Source organism: Schistocerca cancellata, chromosome 4 (genome assembly GCF_023864275.1).
Source record: "Schistocerca cancellata isolate TAMUIC-IGC-003103 chromosome 4, iqSchCanc2.1, whole genome shotgun sequence".
Lineage (NCBI taxonomy): Eukaryota > Metazoa > Arthropoda > Insecta > Orthoptera > Acrididae > Schistocerca > Schistocerca cancellata.
The window spans coordinates 873,543,578-873,561,245 of record NC_064629.1 but is presented as its reverse complement, the minus strand read 5'-3'; the positions used below and the strand labels follow the sequence as shown (position 1 = coordinate 873,561,245).

Here is a 17,668-nt window from a genome sequence, read left to right as displayed (position 1 = left end):
ACCTGAGCAACAGTATCATCCTCAGTAAATCATGGTTTGTATTTCAGAAAAGCTGGTCAACAGTGAGTGCCATTTATACATTCACTCACTATATTTTAAAAGCATTAAATAACAATAGCACCAGTTGGTATTTTCTGTGACCTATCTAAGGTGTGTAAGTGTGTAAGCCATAATATTCTCCCAGTTAAACTGAGGTTTTATGGAACTGATGTTACAGCTAAACACTGGAGATCATATCTAACCAAAAAAATGCAGTAGGTTGTACTTAAAAATTAGAATTACTGCAAATCTTGGGTAGAGACAAATCGGTGAGTTCACAATTTTATGAATTTTCATTCAATAATGTCATATGGAATAGCATTCAGGATTCAGCCAGCTCTTGGTTCTGAGAATAATTTCAATGTGACAACTTCCTGGAGGGCAGTATGTTCAGGAACTTTGTTTGGAATACTTTGAAAATCACTGTTAATATTTTGATAGTCGAAGTGTCTCTTCGTTATACACGCTATGGTTTAACTCTTTGTGTACTGACTTGTGAAAGTTCATCAGAGGACCTTGAACTGCCACCTAGCCTAAAAATCCCCATGTGCTTTCCACAACTACTCTGCTACCAGAGTAGCTGCTTCCTTTGTCTAGTGCACCCATGACGTATCTAGGGAAGTCCTACACTTCTTCACCCTATGACGCAGGTCCAGAAATTTGCAGCCTAGATTTTCATAGAATTTACAGAATCTTTGGTTGAGACCCTCCACTCCGCTCTAAACCAAAGGACCCCGATCAGTTCTAGGAATGATGCTGCAAAATACGAGCTCTGCTTGCACTCGATGCACAAGTTCGGTAGTCTTCACCACCCCCTTCAGCCACTTGTGTATGAGGTGTGGATTGCCTTAGAACCAAAGCTACTGATGACATTAATGCTGATGTGAACCACAACTTGCAGACTGCACCCTGCACGCTCAATAGCCACAGGCAGGGCCGCCTCCACATCTCAGACGTCTCCCCCCTCCCCCACCCTCCACCCTCTCCACCCCACCCCACCTCTGGCAGACACACCAAAGGCACATTGGCTTTCCTTCCAGTCCTGGATGCTATTTACCTAAGGGGCTCCACAATACATCTGAGAACTAGTAGACCCCTCCTTGTATGTGCTTGCTTGGGCCCTGCTGAAGGAGCTGCCACCTGTCCGTGTGTTGAAAAAATAGATGATGTCTTTTACTGTTTATTCTGATTAGTTTCTTGTCTTTTCTCTAGATGTGGATGTGGTATTATGTTATCTGAGATGTTCTGAAAATGTGGAGTGATTTGCCCATAGTTCCATTCTCTTGTGTATTCTGTGTATTCTTTGTATTGGACATCAAACATTCGATCTGTTTGCACAATGAACTTGCCATCAGGTGTATTACATTGTGCTAGATATATACCTGCTTTCTGGTATAAGTCCGTGTGTCTTGTCAGTTTTGGAATATATATTTGGATAGAATTGTATGTTGTGTATGCTATGTTATGCCTTATCATTTGAAAATTTTGATTTTTATGTGTGAGGTTGTTATATTTTCTGGATTATTCTGTGTTGTTGTTATGGTTTTTTTTTTTTTTCCGTTCCTTTGTTTCTTTTAATTTTGTGGTTTAGCTTTACGACTGTTACCATTGTACGTATTGTTTGTGGCTGCTGCATTATGATGCCTAGTTCTTTTTGAAAGTTTTCTTTGTTGAGTGACACTGTATTTAGCATGTGTAGAAATGCCGCTTGTTTTTGTGTTTTTGAATGGTCTGAGGTGTGGTAGATGATTGTGTCAGTTGTAGGTTTATGACAAATTTTGCGTATTTGCTTTTTTTTATATATATATATAGTGTTGTATCTAGAAAGTTAATTTGATTTTTCAGTCGTGAATTTTTTCTTTTAGTGTATCTTGTTAATGTCAGCATGTAGCTTATAACTTTTGTTTGTGGTTCCTCTGTAAAGCAGAGAATGTCACCCACGCATCTTAATCGGTATAATATGTTGTATTCTTTTGCAACTACTTTTGTATAAATTATTAGTTTGGCATAGTTTAACCTCATTATAAACAGTACTGATGTGAGTATAAAAATATTTGCTAAGGGTTCTGAAACTGGGGATCCCATTGGTAATCCATCATGTTGCAAATAAAACTCATTGTTGGACTGGAAGTACTTCTGTTCCTATACAAGCCGTACTAATGTATTTCACTAATCTGTCCATCAGGGAATTGCTTGCATGTCTTCAGATTTTTTGTCCTGTGAAGTCTATTGTTTCTGTTACTGGTATATTGGAATACATGCTTTCTGTATCAAATTAGAGGAATATTAATGTGTATGGAATTCTTATATATTTTGTATGTTGTATTAACCTTGTAGTGTCTTTAGAGGTTCTGTCTTCTTGGACTTGAAAGTTTCAGACAGCAGTTTTAACTGCAAGCTTGTAAGTGGGAAGCTTTATAGAAGTTTTCTGTTGGTCTGACTGGGATGTTTGGCATCTGAATTTTTTGGTTGCCATCGGAGGACAGGTGCAGGATTATTCTGTATCAGTTGTCTTCTTTCTGTGTTATCCAGTATGTTGTCTATATTTTCAAGTGAGTTACGTATGGTTGTCTGGAATCTGTTTGTTGGGTCAGATATTTAATTTTGTTGTATTATTTTGTGAAATGAATTCTTGTGCTTTATTAATGTATTGTACTTCATCTAATAGTACTACTGTGTTCCTCTTGTCTGCTTTTGAACTGAATGTGGATTTGCATCTACTTGCCAGTTGTGCTGGACCTGTTGGAACCACTTCAGCACTGACTGATGAGGCAACACCTAAGCAGTCACACTGAACCTGTGTAATTTTTTTTTTTTTTAAGGGAACAGCAGTTCTCATTAGATATCAACAATTTCTGCCATCTGTTAGGCAGAATTGAAGTAAGAATAGAATGGTCCATGAGGAATTGAAGTTCCAGTTAGGTACATTATATTTATACCAAAGTTACTTTGGTTTTTCCAGTATTATCTTTGTACTTTCTAAGATCTGAGAAATCAATTTATGAGGTGATGTGACACTTATACACAATAGTGGACATCTGCAAAAGCCACACAAGTTATCCATGGGTTGAACTTTCATAATCCTGTCTTTTTGTGTGCAGCTTTGTAGTTCAGGATCAGCAATATTTTAGTGTTTAATGTTATGTGTTGGTTCATGGAAATCTCATCTGTACCGTAGACCTATGTAACATAAAGTAGCATATTTGAAATATATTTGCTATGATTTAGCTCCCATCTATCCTAATGTGATTTGGTGCTAAAGATTTCAACAGAACTGTTCTATAAAATCCAAGACTGCCAGCCAATCTTAAGAATATTTTGTAAGTATTTGCCTGGTGTTATCCATGTGCCTATTAAAAAATCATCATTTTATAAGATTCATCTACTTCCTTCTTGTTAGCATGTTAACTAACAAGTTCTGATTATCACCAAAGTGTCATTGTTGCTGTTTTTTATTGTTATAAGAAAGAAAAAAACATTACACAACTAGCCTGGGCTGAAGAAAAGTATGTGATTTCTTCTAAGTAGTACGCTTTTAGATCTGGTGTCCACGAATATTCTCATTCCACAGATGACATTTGTATCAAAGCATTTGACTACTGCTTCTTGTGATGGAACATCAAATTTTGATGTTCTTTCATTGCAAATTCCACTTACTCTTTTACTTTGCCTTTCAAAGGTACACGGATATCACCTTTGAGGTTGGCATTTTTCTCATTCTTTTGGTTCTTTTTGCTTCATAAACAGAATTAAAAATGATATGTGAACACATCTTCTGTTCACTTTTTAGTAGTGCAATATTTTACAACCCCACAATGGTCCAGTAATGTGAAATATCTGATAAACTTTACCTTTTTGTCATTACGTACAGCCTTTCATTGTTATGCATTTGTACATGCATGTGCTAAATTTGTAATGGTAGATGTTTTTAGTCAATGAATATAATTTTATGATAGATTGCAATGACAAGATGTTTAAAATGAAATACGTCATTTTTGAGGGGTACCTAAGGTAACTTGAGTTGTTTGTTATGCTGAAAGTATACATTATGTGATCAGAAGTATCCGGACATCCTCAAAAATATATGTTTTTCATATTAGGTGCATTGTGTTGCCACCTACTGCCAGGTACGCCATATCGGCAACCTCATTATTCATTAGATATTGTCAGAGAGCAGAATGGGGACCTCCGTGGAACTCACGGACTTTAAACGTGGTCAGGTGATTGGGTGTCACTTGGGTCATATGTCTGTATGCAGGATGTCCACACTCCTAAACCTCCCTAGGTCCACTGTTTCCAATGTGATAGTGAAGTGGAAATGTGAAGGGACAAATACAGCACAAAAGCGTACAGGCTGACCTCGTCTGTTTGCTGGCACAGACTGCCGACAGTTGAAGTGGGTCATAATGTGTAACAGGCAGACATCTATCCAGACCATGACACAGTAATTCCAAACTACATCACGATCCACTGCAAGTACAATGACAGTTAGGCAAGAGGTGAGAAAACTTGGATTTCATGGTCAAGCAGCTGCTCTTAAGCTACACATCCCACCGGTAAATGCCAAACGAGGTCTTGCTTGGTGTAAGGAGCATAAACATTGGATGACTGAACAGTGAAAAAACGTTGTGTGGCATGACAAATCACTGTTTACAATGTGGTGATCTGATGACAGGGTGTGGGTATGGTGAATGCCCGGTGAACGTCATCTGCCAGCGTGTGTAGTGCCAACAGTAAAATTCAGAGGCAGTGGTGTTATGGTGTGGTTGTGTTCTTCATGGAGGGGGCTTGCACCCCTTGTTGTTTTGCATGGCACTATCACAGCACAGACCTTCGTTGATGTTTTAAGCACCTTCTTGCTTCCCACTGTTGAAGAGCAATTCGAGGATGGTGATTGCATCTTTCAACACGATCGATCACCTGTTCATAATGCATGGCCTGTGGCGGAATGGTTACACAACAATAAAATTCCTATAATGGACTGACCTGCACAGAGTCCTGATGAGAATCCTGTAGAACACCTTTTGGATGTTTTGGAATGCAGATTTTGTGCCAGACCTCATTGGCCGACATCAATACCTCTCCTGAGTGCAGCACTCAGTGAAGAATGGGCTGCCATTCCCCAAGAAACCTTCCAGCACCTGATTGAACGTATGACTGTGAGAGTGGAAGCTGTCATCAAGGCTAATGAAGTTATTCTTTTGTTTATTGTTAGGATTGTGCATTTCTTAAGAAATAGATTTTCCAAGACAACTGCATACCTCAATATACTTCATTACTTTTAACAATCACATTATGTTCCCTATGCAGGAGGAATCAGAATTGGAATTTTATTGTCTCGTGACATATATATATATATATATATATATATATATATATATATATATATATATATATATATATGGTGATTGCATATATATATAATAGAGGGAAACATTCCACGTGGGAAAAATATATCTAAAAAGAAAGATGATGAGACTTACCAAACAAAAGCGCTGGCAGGTCGATAGACACACAAACAAACACAAACATACACACAAAATTCTAGCTTTCGCAACCAACGGTTGCCTCGTCAGGAAAGAGGGAAGGAGAGGGAAAGACGAAAGGATTTGGGTTTTAAGGGAGAGGGTAAGGAGTCATTCCAATCCTGGGAGCGGAAAGACTTACCTTTTTTCCCCCTGAGGTAAGTCTTTCCGCTCCCGGGATTGGAATGACTCCTTACCCTCTCCCTTAAAACCCAAATCCTTTCGTCTTTCCCTCTCCTTCCCTCTTTCCTGACGAGGCAACCGTTGGTTGCGAAAGCTAGAATTTTGTGTGTATGTTTGTGTTTGTTTGTGTGTCTATCGACCTGCCAGCGCTTTTGTTTGGTAAGTCTCATCATCTTTCTTTATATATATATATATATATATATATATAATCACTGATTTTAAGTACAGGAGAATTGTCAATATAAATAATGTACCAGATACACATACAATGTGTCAAACTGGAAAAAAAACCACAATCTTAATTTATAAAAACCATTACAAGTTTGTTTTATTACTCTGCAAAAAAATCATTGTCATTTAAAAATTCCACGAGTGAATAATATTTTTGCACTAGGATGGCGAATAATTTTATCTTCGGTAAACCTAGTTCCATACTGTGAAAGTTTTTCATTTTTTTAATTTATTATAAATTTTCATTACCTTGTATCGAGGCATGCCAATGGCCTTTCCAAAGTGGTAACACCGGTTCCCATCAGATCACTGAAGTTAAGCGCTGTCAGACTGGGCTAGCACTTGGATGGATGACAATCCGGTCTGCCGAGTGCTGTTGGCAAGTGGGGTGCACTCAGCCCTTGTGAGGCAAACTGAGGAGTTACTTGATGCAGAAGTAGTGGCTCTGGTGGTGTAAACTGACATATGGCCGGGAGAGTGGTGTGCTGACTACATGCCCCTCCATATCCGTATCCAGTGACGCCTGTGGGCTGAGGATGACACGGCAGCCGGTCGGTATCGTTGGGCCTTCCAAGCCCTGTTCGGACGGAGTTAAGTTTTTTTAGTTTTATGTATTGAGGAGTCTGAGAGTAGACTTTTAGTCTATGAGATAACAACATGGAATTATCTTTGTTTTACTGTGTCATACAATGTTTTATAAATAATTCTGAATAGGTATAAACAAAGATAAAAAGTTCATGCTTGTAAATAATGGACTAGTCAAAATCTTTAGAGCATTGAATAAAGGTCAACATGACGCTCTAGGCTTAATATTACACATATTTCTAATGATAGTTTTTTGAAGTAATAATATTCCATTTAAACTACTTGCATTCCTATAAAAGATTATTCCACATTTTACAATACATTCATTTAATACTTTCCTAGTGTCCATTTCACTTGCCTAGGACAATATTATCATTTTGAATGTGAGAATGTTTAGCTTATTTGCCAAGTAGCTTATAGGAGAAGACCAGGAAAATTTTTTTCTAAAAATATTCCCAGGAATTTGACATATTCTGCTTCCCTAAGTTGTGGCTATTTTGGAGCTCACTTGATTCTGATTGTTTGGTTTTAAACTGTGTGAGCTGGTTGTTTTTTAATCTGTTTACATCAGACCATTGTTCTAAACTATTTAGGGTGTCAGTGACAGTTTGGGGAATTTGTTCTGTGGTCTCACCTCTGATAAGTACAGATGTGATATCTGCAAGTAAAACTGGGTGGGATGTTATACTTAGAGATAAAGCATTTACATAAAATAAAAACAGGACTCGGCCTAAGATGGAACCTCCTGGGACTCCCTGTGAAATAATTTTCCATTCTGAGTAACAGTTTCCTGTACCTGACATTACAACTACTACCCTTTGCATTCTGTCTGTTAAATATGATTTGAACCATTTCAATGCATTGCCATTTATTCTGTATCTTTCTAATTTATGTGACAGTAGAGAGTGGTTTATCCAGTTGTGTTGGTAAGGTCACAGAAAATTCCTGTGACTTTTTGGGATTTGTGCAGAGATAAGAAACTTTTCTGAACAAATTTGTCGATGGCATGTGTTGTACTCTTCCTTTCCTTGAAGCCGAATTGGTTTAATGTGATGATATTGGATTTTGCCATGAAATTTGAATTTTGATAGCAACAACTTTTTCGAATATTTTTTAAAATCTTGGAAGAAGACTTACTGGTCGGTAGTTTCCTACATCATCCTTTAAGCCGTTCTTGACTAATGGCTTTGCAACTATGTACTGCAGAGCACCTGGGAAGCATCCTTCTGCAAATGACTGGTTTATTATTGCAGATGGGGTCCTGATGATATACTAGAAACTATTTTAATTACTTTAGTGGGCATTTCATGACACCCAGTCAGATTTTTAATTTTAAAGGAGACTCCTACTTTTTCTACATCTTTAGTTGTAATCCATTCAAATTTAGTTAGAACTTGCCTGTTATCATGATTGAAACTCCTCCCTGTCGGAGGTCTGAGTTCTACCTTGGGCATTTTGTGTGTGTGTGTGTGTGTGTGTGTGTGTGTGTGTGTGTGTGTGTGTGTGTGTCATGCTTAGTGTAAGTTAGTTTAAGTTAGATTAAGTAGTGTGTAAGCCTAGGGGCCGATGACCTCAGCAGTTTGGTCCTATAGTATATTTCCAGTTTCTTGATTGAAACCAAAGGGGTGTGTACATTACCTATGGACTCACTTGCATCAGCATCTGATTTTGATACATTTGATACATTTATAAAAAATTAATTGAAATATTCTGATATTTCTGAAGGATTTACAATAAATTTGCCACCTATCTTAATTTTCAAAACTTGTATACTGCCAGCTATGACACCAAATTCAGATTTTACAACTAACCATACTGCCTTTGATTTATTTGTATGGTTCAGAATGAATTTTTTGCATGACATTTCTTTTTCTGCCTTTCCCACCCATCCATATACAGTTTTATACATTTTTACATAGTTTATAAAATCTAAATTTGTATTAATCTTTAGTTCATCTCTTTCTAGCACTTGATGCTTAACAGATTTTTACATTTTATTCCTTTTGGCAGCTTGTCACGCCATCAATCACATTTAGTTTCCTCTTAAAGTTTATAATTTTGCACATAGCAGTAACCACTTGCTGTGAATTTTGCTGATCCTAACCTGTTTAAATGCAGGCCGTCCTGGGCTAACCACCCTGTGATTATAAACAGACTTGGATCTACAAATATTGTTCCTAGACTGTTATACGGTTCTCTGACTCTACTGTTTATTTTTTCTATATATTTGTCACTCAATGATCTTCTATGGATAATGCCATTTACTGCCACTGTTGATTCTAGAAATACATTTTTTTGCTGTTGTGATCTCATTTCTTGTTTCATTGATGTTGTCCTCTTCACTGTAGCCTTGAAGGGAATTTGTCCCTACACAGATAAAAACTGCTTTGTAATTTGCATTACAATTAACACTTAGTATTAAGCTATGTTTTGCTTAAAGAACATTCTTCAGATGCTTATTTAATTGATGTGTTCTTATCCCTGGGTGAACATGGATTGTGCAGCTTGGAACTACTACAGTTTTAGGCATAGAATCTCCGATTATTAGAAATTCATTTTCAGCACTTTGTTCAGTACTGTGTGTTCTATTTTTGCAGTTTATGTTGGTGCATTTATTTTTGTCTGTTCATTTTCTATGCTGTTCGCTATTTGTAGTTTTACATTTCAAGCGAGGATCTGTCATATTACTGAAGTCTGCTTTATTATGTATACACATGTTTTTGTAGTTATGTTTCATCACTGTATTTGTATTTTCATCAGTATACGAGTTTTTTTTTTCTTTTGTTTTTGAGTCTTGCATCTTCTTATTTCAAGGAATGTATTTCATCTTTAAGAGTGTTAGTGTGTCTGTTCAGCAAATTGATAATTTTGTCTTTAGAGTTCCCTGTGCTCATCAACTCTACCATGTTCATCACACTCAAATACATGACATGACCAAGGAAACTCATCATTTAAAAATTTTAAGTTGACTTTCAAGCACTTCTCATGAAACCAAAAGTTACACTTCATACATAATACACATTTCAAGGCATGTTTCCACATACCTTGCATGCTAAACTATTATACTGAAGTTGTTCTGTGGAGATCAAAGTGTCACTGCACTGATCTGTTGGCCCAATCTTGCCACTTGGACTATAATTGTTTAGTATATATAATTGTTTAGTATATAAGTGATCTCTTCCACTGTCTATATTTATGGTAGTTGGTTTGGGTTGTACTTAATTTATGTTTGTTATGAATTACAGTTCTGTAAATAAAGAGCAGTTGTTTTTAATATAGTTTTGTTTCTTATATCATCAGCTGATGAATGAAAATATTTATTAATTCAATTGATTGTGTTACAGACACTTTTGGGTGTTAAAATGTCAGTAACACCAGGGCATCCATCATATAAAAATGTAGAAACTATTCTCCAAAAGCTTCCAATGGAACTCCAGGACCGTATGTGCCGTAGGCAACTTCCTGATGATGCCCCACTTGATACACCATCTGAAAAAGCATTAGTTAGACTTCACAGACAGGTAATATATATTGTTACTATAATGAATATTTAAATGCTGCTTATGATATGTGGCCCCAATACTCTGGGCACTCACAGCTGTTGATTCCAAATCTGTCATAAGTGTAACTAATAGTATGTTGAACTTCCTTTTGCTACTTTTATAGTGTTTAATCTTGTATTCATCCCAAAGATGCATGTTGTCATTCAGCTTTGGGCTTAGAGTATAGTGCTCCATCAACTCTGATCAGTTATCTTTTATGCCCAAATCAATGCTGCTTTCTTCAGGCACAGACACAGAAAAGGCCTGATTCCAAAATTCTGGCACAAGTTGAAAACGTACTACTGTCTAAAATGTTTTTGTAAATATCAGTGTTCATTAATTGTTTTGGCCAGCAACAAAATGATCCCAGACCTGGAAGTACAGCTCATGGCCATCACATTCCTTTCCAGAAGTTTCACTGTTACTACAAGTAAATCTATTGGCTGAGCATTTTCCACGTAGTACCATTTAATGCCACATCAAGTACAATTACTCATCTAAATCTACATTTGCATCTGCATAAAAGCCACCATATGGTACATGTCAAAGGGTACCTTGTACCACTACGAGTCATAGCCATTCCTGTTGCACTAACAAATGGAACCAGTGAAAAACAACTGTCTGCATGCCTCCACATGAATCCTAATTTCTCTTAGCCTCTCTTCGCAGTCCTTACAAAAAAAGTATGTTGGTGGCAACAGAATCATTCTGCAGTCAGCTGCAAATATTTGTGTCCTACATTTTCTCGGTAGTGTTTCATGAAACATATAACCTTCAACTACTCTTAAGACCAGTGAGGGCACTGAATTTAACACCTACAGTGTTGTCCAACATTCATTCTCATGATCTTTTGGCATTAAAGCATTAGCACGACTACAAAATCTGAGACTTGTCACCTCTGTTACTGACATGTGCACTTGTGGTGCATCAGAAATCTTCAGCTATAATTGGCAATGATGTCTGATGTTTGGTATGCATAGAACACTTTTGGGTGTGGAGATACATACAGTCAGTTTCTTGGTCCTGTCAGAGAATTGTTTTAAGTGCTTCCCTCTCATTCCCATTTCTCAAGAACATCACTAATGTTAGATCAGAGCATCACTAATATTAGATCAGAGCACACTCAATTCCTTTAACTCCTTTGTGACAGAACACTCAAACTTGTCAACACCTACAGTCATGCTCCATTCTCAGTCATTCATCTCTGACAAAAAATGTATATATAATGTGGACTAGTTGTTAATGCACTCCTACCCACTCAGATGCATAATGACACTGGACATTGTCTGTTCAAGGGGTCGTCTGAGGACTTCAAGTCACATAATGTATAGGTCTCGTAAAATTTATTGCACATAATTTTCTGGTCCTGTAAATTGTATAATAAAATAAATTATTTCACATTAGACCAATTACTTGCAGTTTCCTTCACTACATGATTAATATTTTGTCATTTGAAACTTGGTTGCTGTGTTCACTCATTAATAAGGTTCAACACCTCTCTTCACCAAGGGAATCTAGTTCATTCCTGGTAGTATGATCATCATAATCATCATCATCATCTCAACCTGCTTCTTTTCTTTTTCCCTTCTGTTCCAAATCCATACTGTCTTCATCTCTCTCTCTCTCTCTCTCTCTCTCTCTCTCTCTCTCTCTCTGAGACTCTCTGACTGAAAATATCTGAACACCAATTTGTAACATTGAATCGACCAATAGATATCATGAGATGTGGATGCATCAGTATAAAAGGAGTCAGGGAATACTGTATTGTCGGTAAAGAAACAGTAACAGCAGTCAGGAGAGCTCAGTGACTTTGAAATGTGGACTACTCATTGGACGTCAACTGGCTAACAAATTCATCAGACACATTTCAACCCTTTTAAAGCTACCCAAGTAGGTGTCATGACTGTGAAGTGAATACGTAAAGAAACAACCATAACTAAGCCAAGACCAGGCCGATCTCATGACTGATGGACAGGGGCAAATGAGCATTGCACAGAGTGGTTGTAAAATTTGCATGAAATCAGCAGAAGGAACCACTTGTGACTTTGTGTGCTCAGAGCAGTTTAGCTAGCACAGTAACTGTTTCTGGGGTGCTAAAAAGAATGTGGTAAAATGGTCAAGCAGCTCCTCATATCCAACACATTTCTGTAGTCATTGCTAACAAGGGGACACTCCCAAATGACATTAAATGATCTTGATGAAACTTGGTGGTAGTGTAGAGGGGGGAAAATAATGAAATACCTTTTCTTGTGCCCAGTTTCACCTTTAAGGGGTAAAACACACCCCAAAATGTAAATTGGCACATTAGGTTTAGAGGGAATATCGTCAAAACAATGATATGTATAAAAGATGTTTTTCTTATAAAAGCTGATATATAATTACTTTTCTTGAAAACTGTATAATCAGCTCTCATAATAAATTGAATTTTGCAAAATACCCCACCACCATTAATTAATTTCAAAAAAATGAAAACTTTTGTTAAAACATAAATTTATATAGCTTTCAAGCCCTGTGCAAAGCTGGTTTCTGAAATACCATCTTTGGAAAATAAGCTGTACACAATGTGCTGTCTGAGTATTTTCAACGTACCTAATTAAAATATCAGAACATTCATTACTATTCTAATTATCTATTTTACTTATATTTGTTTTATGTTTTAAATTGTTATTTTATATTTTACATTTAGATTTATTTATTTATTTTACTGTTTCACATATGTGTATTTTGTTAATTGAAAATAGTAACTAACTCATTATTATAATACGAGAAGGAAAGTTGCTACTCACCGTATAGCAGAGATGCTGAACCGCGATAGGCACAATAAAAAGATTCACACAATCATAGCTTTCGGCCATTAAGGCCTTTGTCAGCAGCACACACACACACACACACACACACACACACACACACACACACACACACACACACGTGCAACTTACACACACATCTGCAGTCTCAGAGAGCTGAAACTACCACTTTCCTTCCCGTATTGTTACATTCCATCCTGGATTTTCCATTGTTTGATTAACTCATTATTATAATAGAAAATAATTACAGTAATGATAATCTGTAACTTTTTTTTACGCAATAGACATAAAGTGAATGAAATATCTTTTGCATAGTATACACGATGGAGAAGAAATATTAAACAAAGTTCAGCAGCATTTCAAACTGTCACGGGTGATCTGAATATCCTGATTTGTATCAGGCATATTTCAATACATTGCTAAGCCTTGGCAAAAGTAATTGATTGTGTACTAATGACTGCAACTTGATTATATTGTTTCTCAAGTAGAGTTTGACATAATCATTCAACAGAACTAGGTCTAAAAATCTTCTCACAAAGTTGTTCCAACTTCGAAAGCTGTATACCTCCCACAGCTGTCCCTGTGCCATCGAGCCCTTTGGGACCACCAGAAGTACAAGTTCCTTGTCCTCAGGTGCAAAGCTCTAAACAATTCTTTCACATTGACCACCACAAGACTGTAACAATAATACAGATATTTCTCCATCGCTGGGAAAGAAAACACCTTTGAGATATCTTTTGACCTGTACAGTATTTACAATATTGCAGTGCCTGTGTTGTTCTGAAGTATGTTGTAATGTTCCTTCAGATAATTGAGTGATGAAAATAAATGTACTTCCATTTGTCATCAACCATGTATGTACAACTTTCAATTGTACATTTGTTATATATATTTCCTTACAGGCAAGACCTTTAAATTGAAAATCACTTGCCTGGTGTCTGTGGATAAATACGGTATTGCAGTGTCTCTGTTGTGTAGAAGTATGGTGTAATGTTCCGTCAGACTTGCATGCCCCACGAAAATGACTTTCAATTAAAAGGTCTCCCCTGTACAGAAATATACATAATTGATGTATGAGTGCTGGTTGTAGACACAGTTGACGACATATGGAAGTTTGGGTCTGGGTTTGAGTCATGCTTGCATAGCCTAATGGTAAGGCGACCACTTGCAGTAAGCAGTAAATCCACAAGCCAAGTGAGAGGTACTGGGATTGCTACCCACCGTCTCCACCAGAATAATGTCACAAAGAAGGAGTAATTAGCTGAATGATGAACACTAACTTTACGTAACAAAGGTTTATTCAGCACTCGCACATACAAGAGCACGGAGTGAACTGCCTCCGGCCAGAACACATACATATATATACAGTTACAGAACATTCCAGTACAATGATTCTTGATATTTGTGGATACTTCTAGGATGCACTCGAACTGAATATAGAAATTAAAATGTTACAGTTCAGGTGAGTTTTGAACACACAACCCTCCATTCAAAAGTCTAGTATTATAACCACTACGCCACAGTTTCTGCGACATTAGAATCTTTGCACAGAAATAAACCGCCGGTGCAACATTACTCATCACAGGATGAGTGCCTACCATCCACAGACTAACAGGCTTACTGAACACCTTAATAAGACCTTGGCCGACATGCTATCAATGTTCATCATTGTTGAGCAGAGCAACTGGGATGAAGTACTACTTTTCGTGACGTTTGCGTACAATACCGCCAAACATGAAACCACAGGATTTACGCCATTTTTCCTGGTGCATGGGTGTGAGGTGACTACGATTATGGACACTGTGTTTCCATTACATCCTGATGATGTGGACGACAACTACATCGGCCAGGTGTTAATCAGAGCTGAGGAAGCTCAGCAGTTAGCTCGACTCTGCATGCTGCAGGCTCAAGAAAACAATTGCCAAAGGTATGACGCAAGCCACCGCCCTGTTGTCTACCAGCCTGGTGGCATTGTCTGGATCTTCATGCCTGTTCGGAAGGTTGGTCTCTCTGAGAAACTTCTCAGGCGGTACTTTGGGCCTTATAAGGTTGTAAGACAGTTGTCTGATGTTACTTATGAAGTTGAAGATTTTGAGCCCGAGACAAGATGACGAAAGATCATAGATACGGTCCACATACTTCGAATGAAGCCCTATAAGGATCCTGCAACCCAGGGTAAATTTGAAGCTCCAGCAACAGGAATGAATGTAAAATAACAATTTAAATTTAAACAAATATAAGTAAAATAGATAATTGAAATAGGTATGAATGTTCAGATATTTGAAATAGATATGTTGAAAATACTCATAATGCATTTTGTACAGCTTATTTTTCCAAAAATGAATGTATGTAGTTTGAAAACTTTATTAATTTGTGTTGAAATAAGACTTTTTATCTTCAAAATTAATTAATGGTGGTGAGATATTTCGCAAAATTTCAAATTATTTCAGAAGTTGATTCAAAAAAATTAATTACTTGTCAACTTTTATATGATTTTTTTTTATTTGTCATCATTTTGAAGATATTCCCTCTAAACCTAATATGCCAAATTATCTTTAGGGGTGTTTTTTACCACATAAAAATGAAATTGGGCACAAACAAAAAGTATGTATCACACTCTTTTGCTCCTCCACACACCTTCCAAGTTTCATTAGGATCGTTTGAAACAGGCGTAGTGAATTATTACTAAGGGAAAAAGATACCAAAGATGAGCTGTATTATGAAGATCAAATAATGCCCCAAAGAACCATTCTGTATCTGAATGGCACATTTCACAAACCAGAGGAACATCTGTGAGGAACAAGAAAAATTACTGTAGTACAGAATTATGCTCAGATGTTGGAGGGATGCCCAGAAGTTAATAGAGATGCAAACAGTACTATCTTCATTATAAAAATGGCTTACAAAGCTTTATAGATGGTGATGTAACTTTACCGTCTTTGTTATAAAAATGAGTTTTCCTCATGTACTGTCTACATACACAAAAAAAATTTCAATGTATTTTATAGAAATGTGTAATACGATGAATCTGTGTGGAAATCGTTGTTAAGTGAATGTACTTAAACTGTATTAAGCACTGCAGATATCTTTAAATAACATTTATAAAACTTATCTAATGAAGTAGTTTGAGAATTTTGTAGGGAGCACATTGTGCTCATGTGAGAGCAATGTACATGGTTGTAAAACAATAAACTGGTAGCCAAGATCACAGGAATTCTTTTTATTCCATGATTACCAGTTTTGGCGAAACTAAAGCCACCATCATCGGATCTTAGGACGCATACAAGTTACAACATCAAGGCAAACAATGGTGATATTAATAGTTCCCTATAACATGCAGACCTTACAAAATTGTCCTAAGTAGCACATAGGCATCCAAGAGAGATGACATAAATGTTAAGTGTCTCCATCACATACATATTAGTTTGAGAATGTACTGTTTGCACCATATTTGAATCGCAGTAATGGAACGCTCACTAATATTTAATAATTCCTTTGTTTTCAGGTTATAAAGACCTTACAAACATATCATCGCACTGAGACACAGTGGACTATTCTTGTGGAAAAAATCTTTGAACTGGAAGACATTGCATACAATCAAGAGAATCGTGATCATGTATTTAGGCCTACTTTTCGACCAGTGCGACCTGCATTGCTGAATTTGATATACACACCTACCATTGGTGAAGACAATTTATATCTTTTACTGCTATGAACATATTCACTCTGCTGAATGCTCATGATAGTTTAAGAACCATGAAGTTGTGGGAAAGCCAGTCTCTCTGTCATAATCAGTATCCCAGCTGTGCTAGCCTTTAGAGTTACCAGGAGAACATGTATGGAATGTGGAATGGAAAGAAAGAATTAATTGTGAGATTAATATGAGAAGCTCAAATAGATTTGTCTGGGTGACTCAACTGGTAAAGCATAGCCTGCAAAAGGCATGTGTTTGGTTTCAACAGCTGGCCTTTCCCACAGGATTAACCTATCATGAATATTGACACACAATTTAGAATACAGTTTATGTTGCATACTTGTGATTTCTTGCTTCCAGAAAAAAAAAGAATAGTTTGTGCTGTCCTTTGTGCTGATCTGCTATTTACTATTTTAATCTGTGGTTTTACATAGGGATGCCTTTGAAAACTACAAAAACATTTCAAGTACTGGATGGAAAGTAAACTCTCGCCATATAGATGAAGCACTGACAGTCATACATACAGCTACAATTTCCTGGCTGGTTGCATTGTATCGGCACTGCAGCTGGGCTGGTGTGTGAGGGGTTGTGTTGAGAGGAGTTCAAGAAAGGAGAAAGGTGGGAGAGGGAAGGCTGGAGGGGAGAGTTGGAGGGGAGGGTGGCTGACAGTTGAGAGTGGGAGACGACAAGTGCGCAGGATAGGCATGTGGCACTAGTGTGATCACACTGGTGTGGGCAGGGGGAGTTGCATGTGAATGGACATTGACATGAAGTAATGGACTGAAAAGGGAAGATAAAATGGAGGAAGAGAGAGACTGCGGTATGAAAGTATGACTGTGGAATGCGTGAAGAATTGGGGGGAGGGGAGGGGACATAGGGACAAAAACGGAGGTGAGTGTGGGACAGGGGTCTAGCAGAGATTGAGACCAGTAGTACTGCTGGACCAAAGGATGCATTTTAAGGACAATATCTGTCTCCGTAATTTAGACCTAGATAGCACCGATGTGCAGGAGACATTGAAGTGAAATGTATTGTGCACAGTAGTATGTTCAGGTACTGGGC

At 37.3% G+C, this 17,668-nt stretch overlaps 1 protein-coding gene across 1 annotated transcript in view; it reads left to right on the top strand.

The window, feature by feature from the left end:
* The window catches only part of LOC126185024 (LMBR1 domain-containing protein 2 homolog), a 125,476-nt gene that overhangs the window by 74,508 nt on the left and 33,300 nt on the right, over nucleotides 1-17,668 (top strand). Inside the window, exons 5-6 of the mRNA XM_049927753.1 lie at nucleotides 9,908-10,084; nucleotides 16,418-16,595. Coding sequence (XP_049783710.1) covers nucleotides 9,908-10,084; nucleotides 16,418-16,595 — 355 coding nt within the window. The remainder of the gene's footprint in view (nucleotides 1-9,907; nucleotides 10,085-16,417; nucleotides 16,596-17,668) is intronic.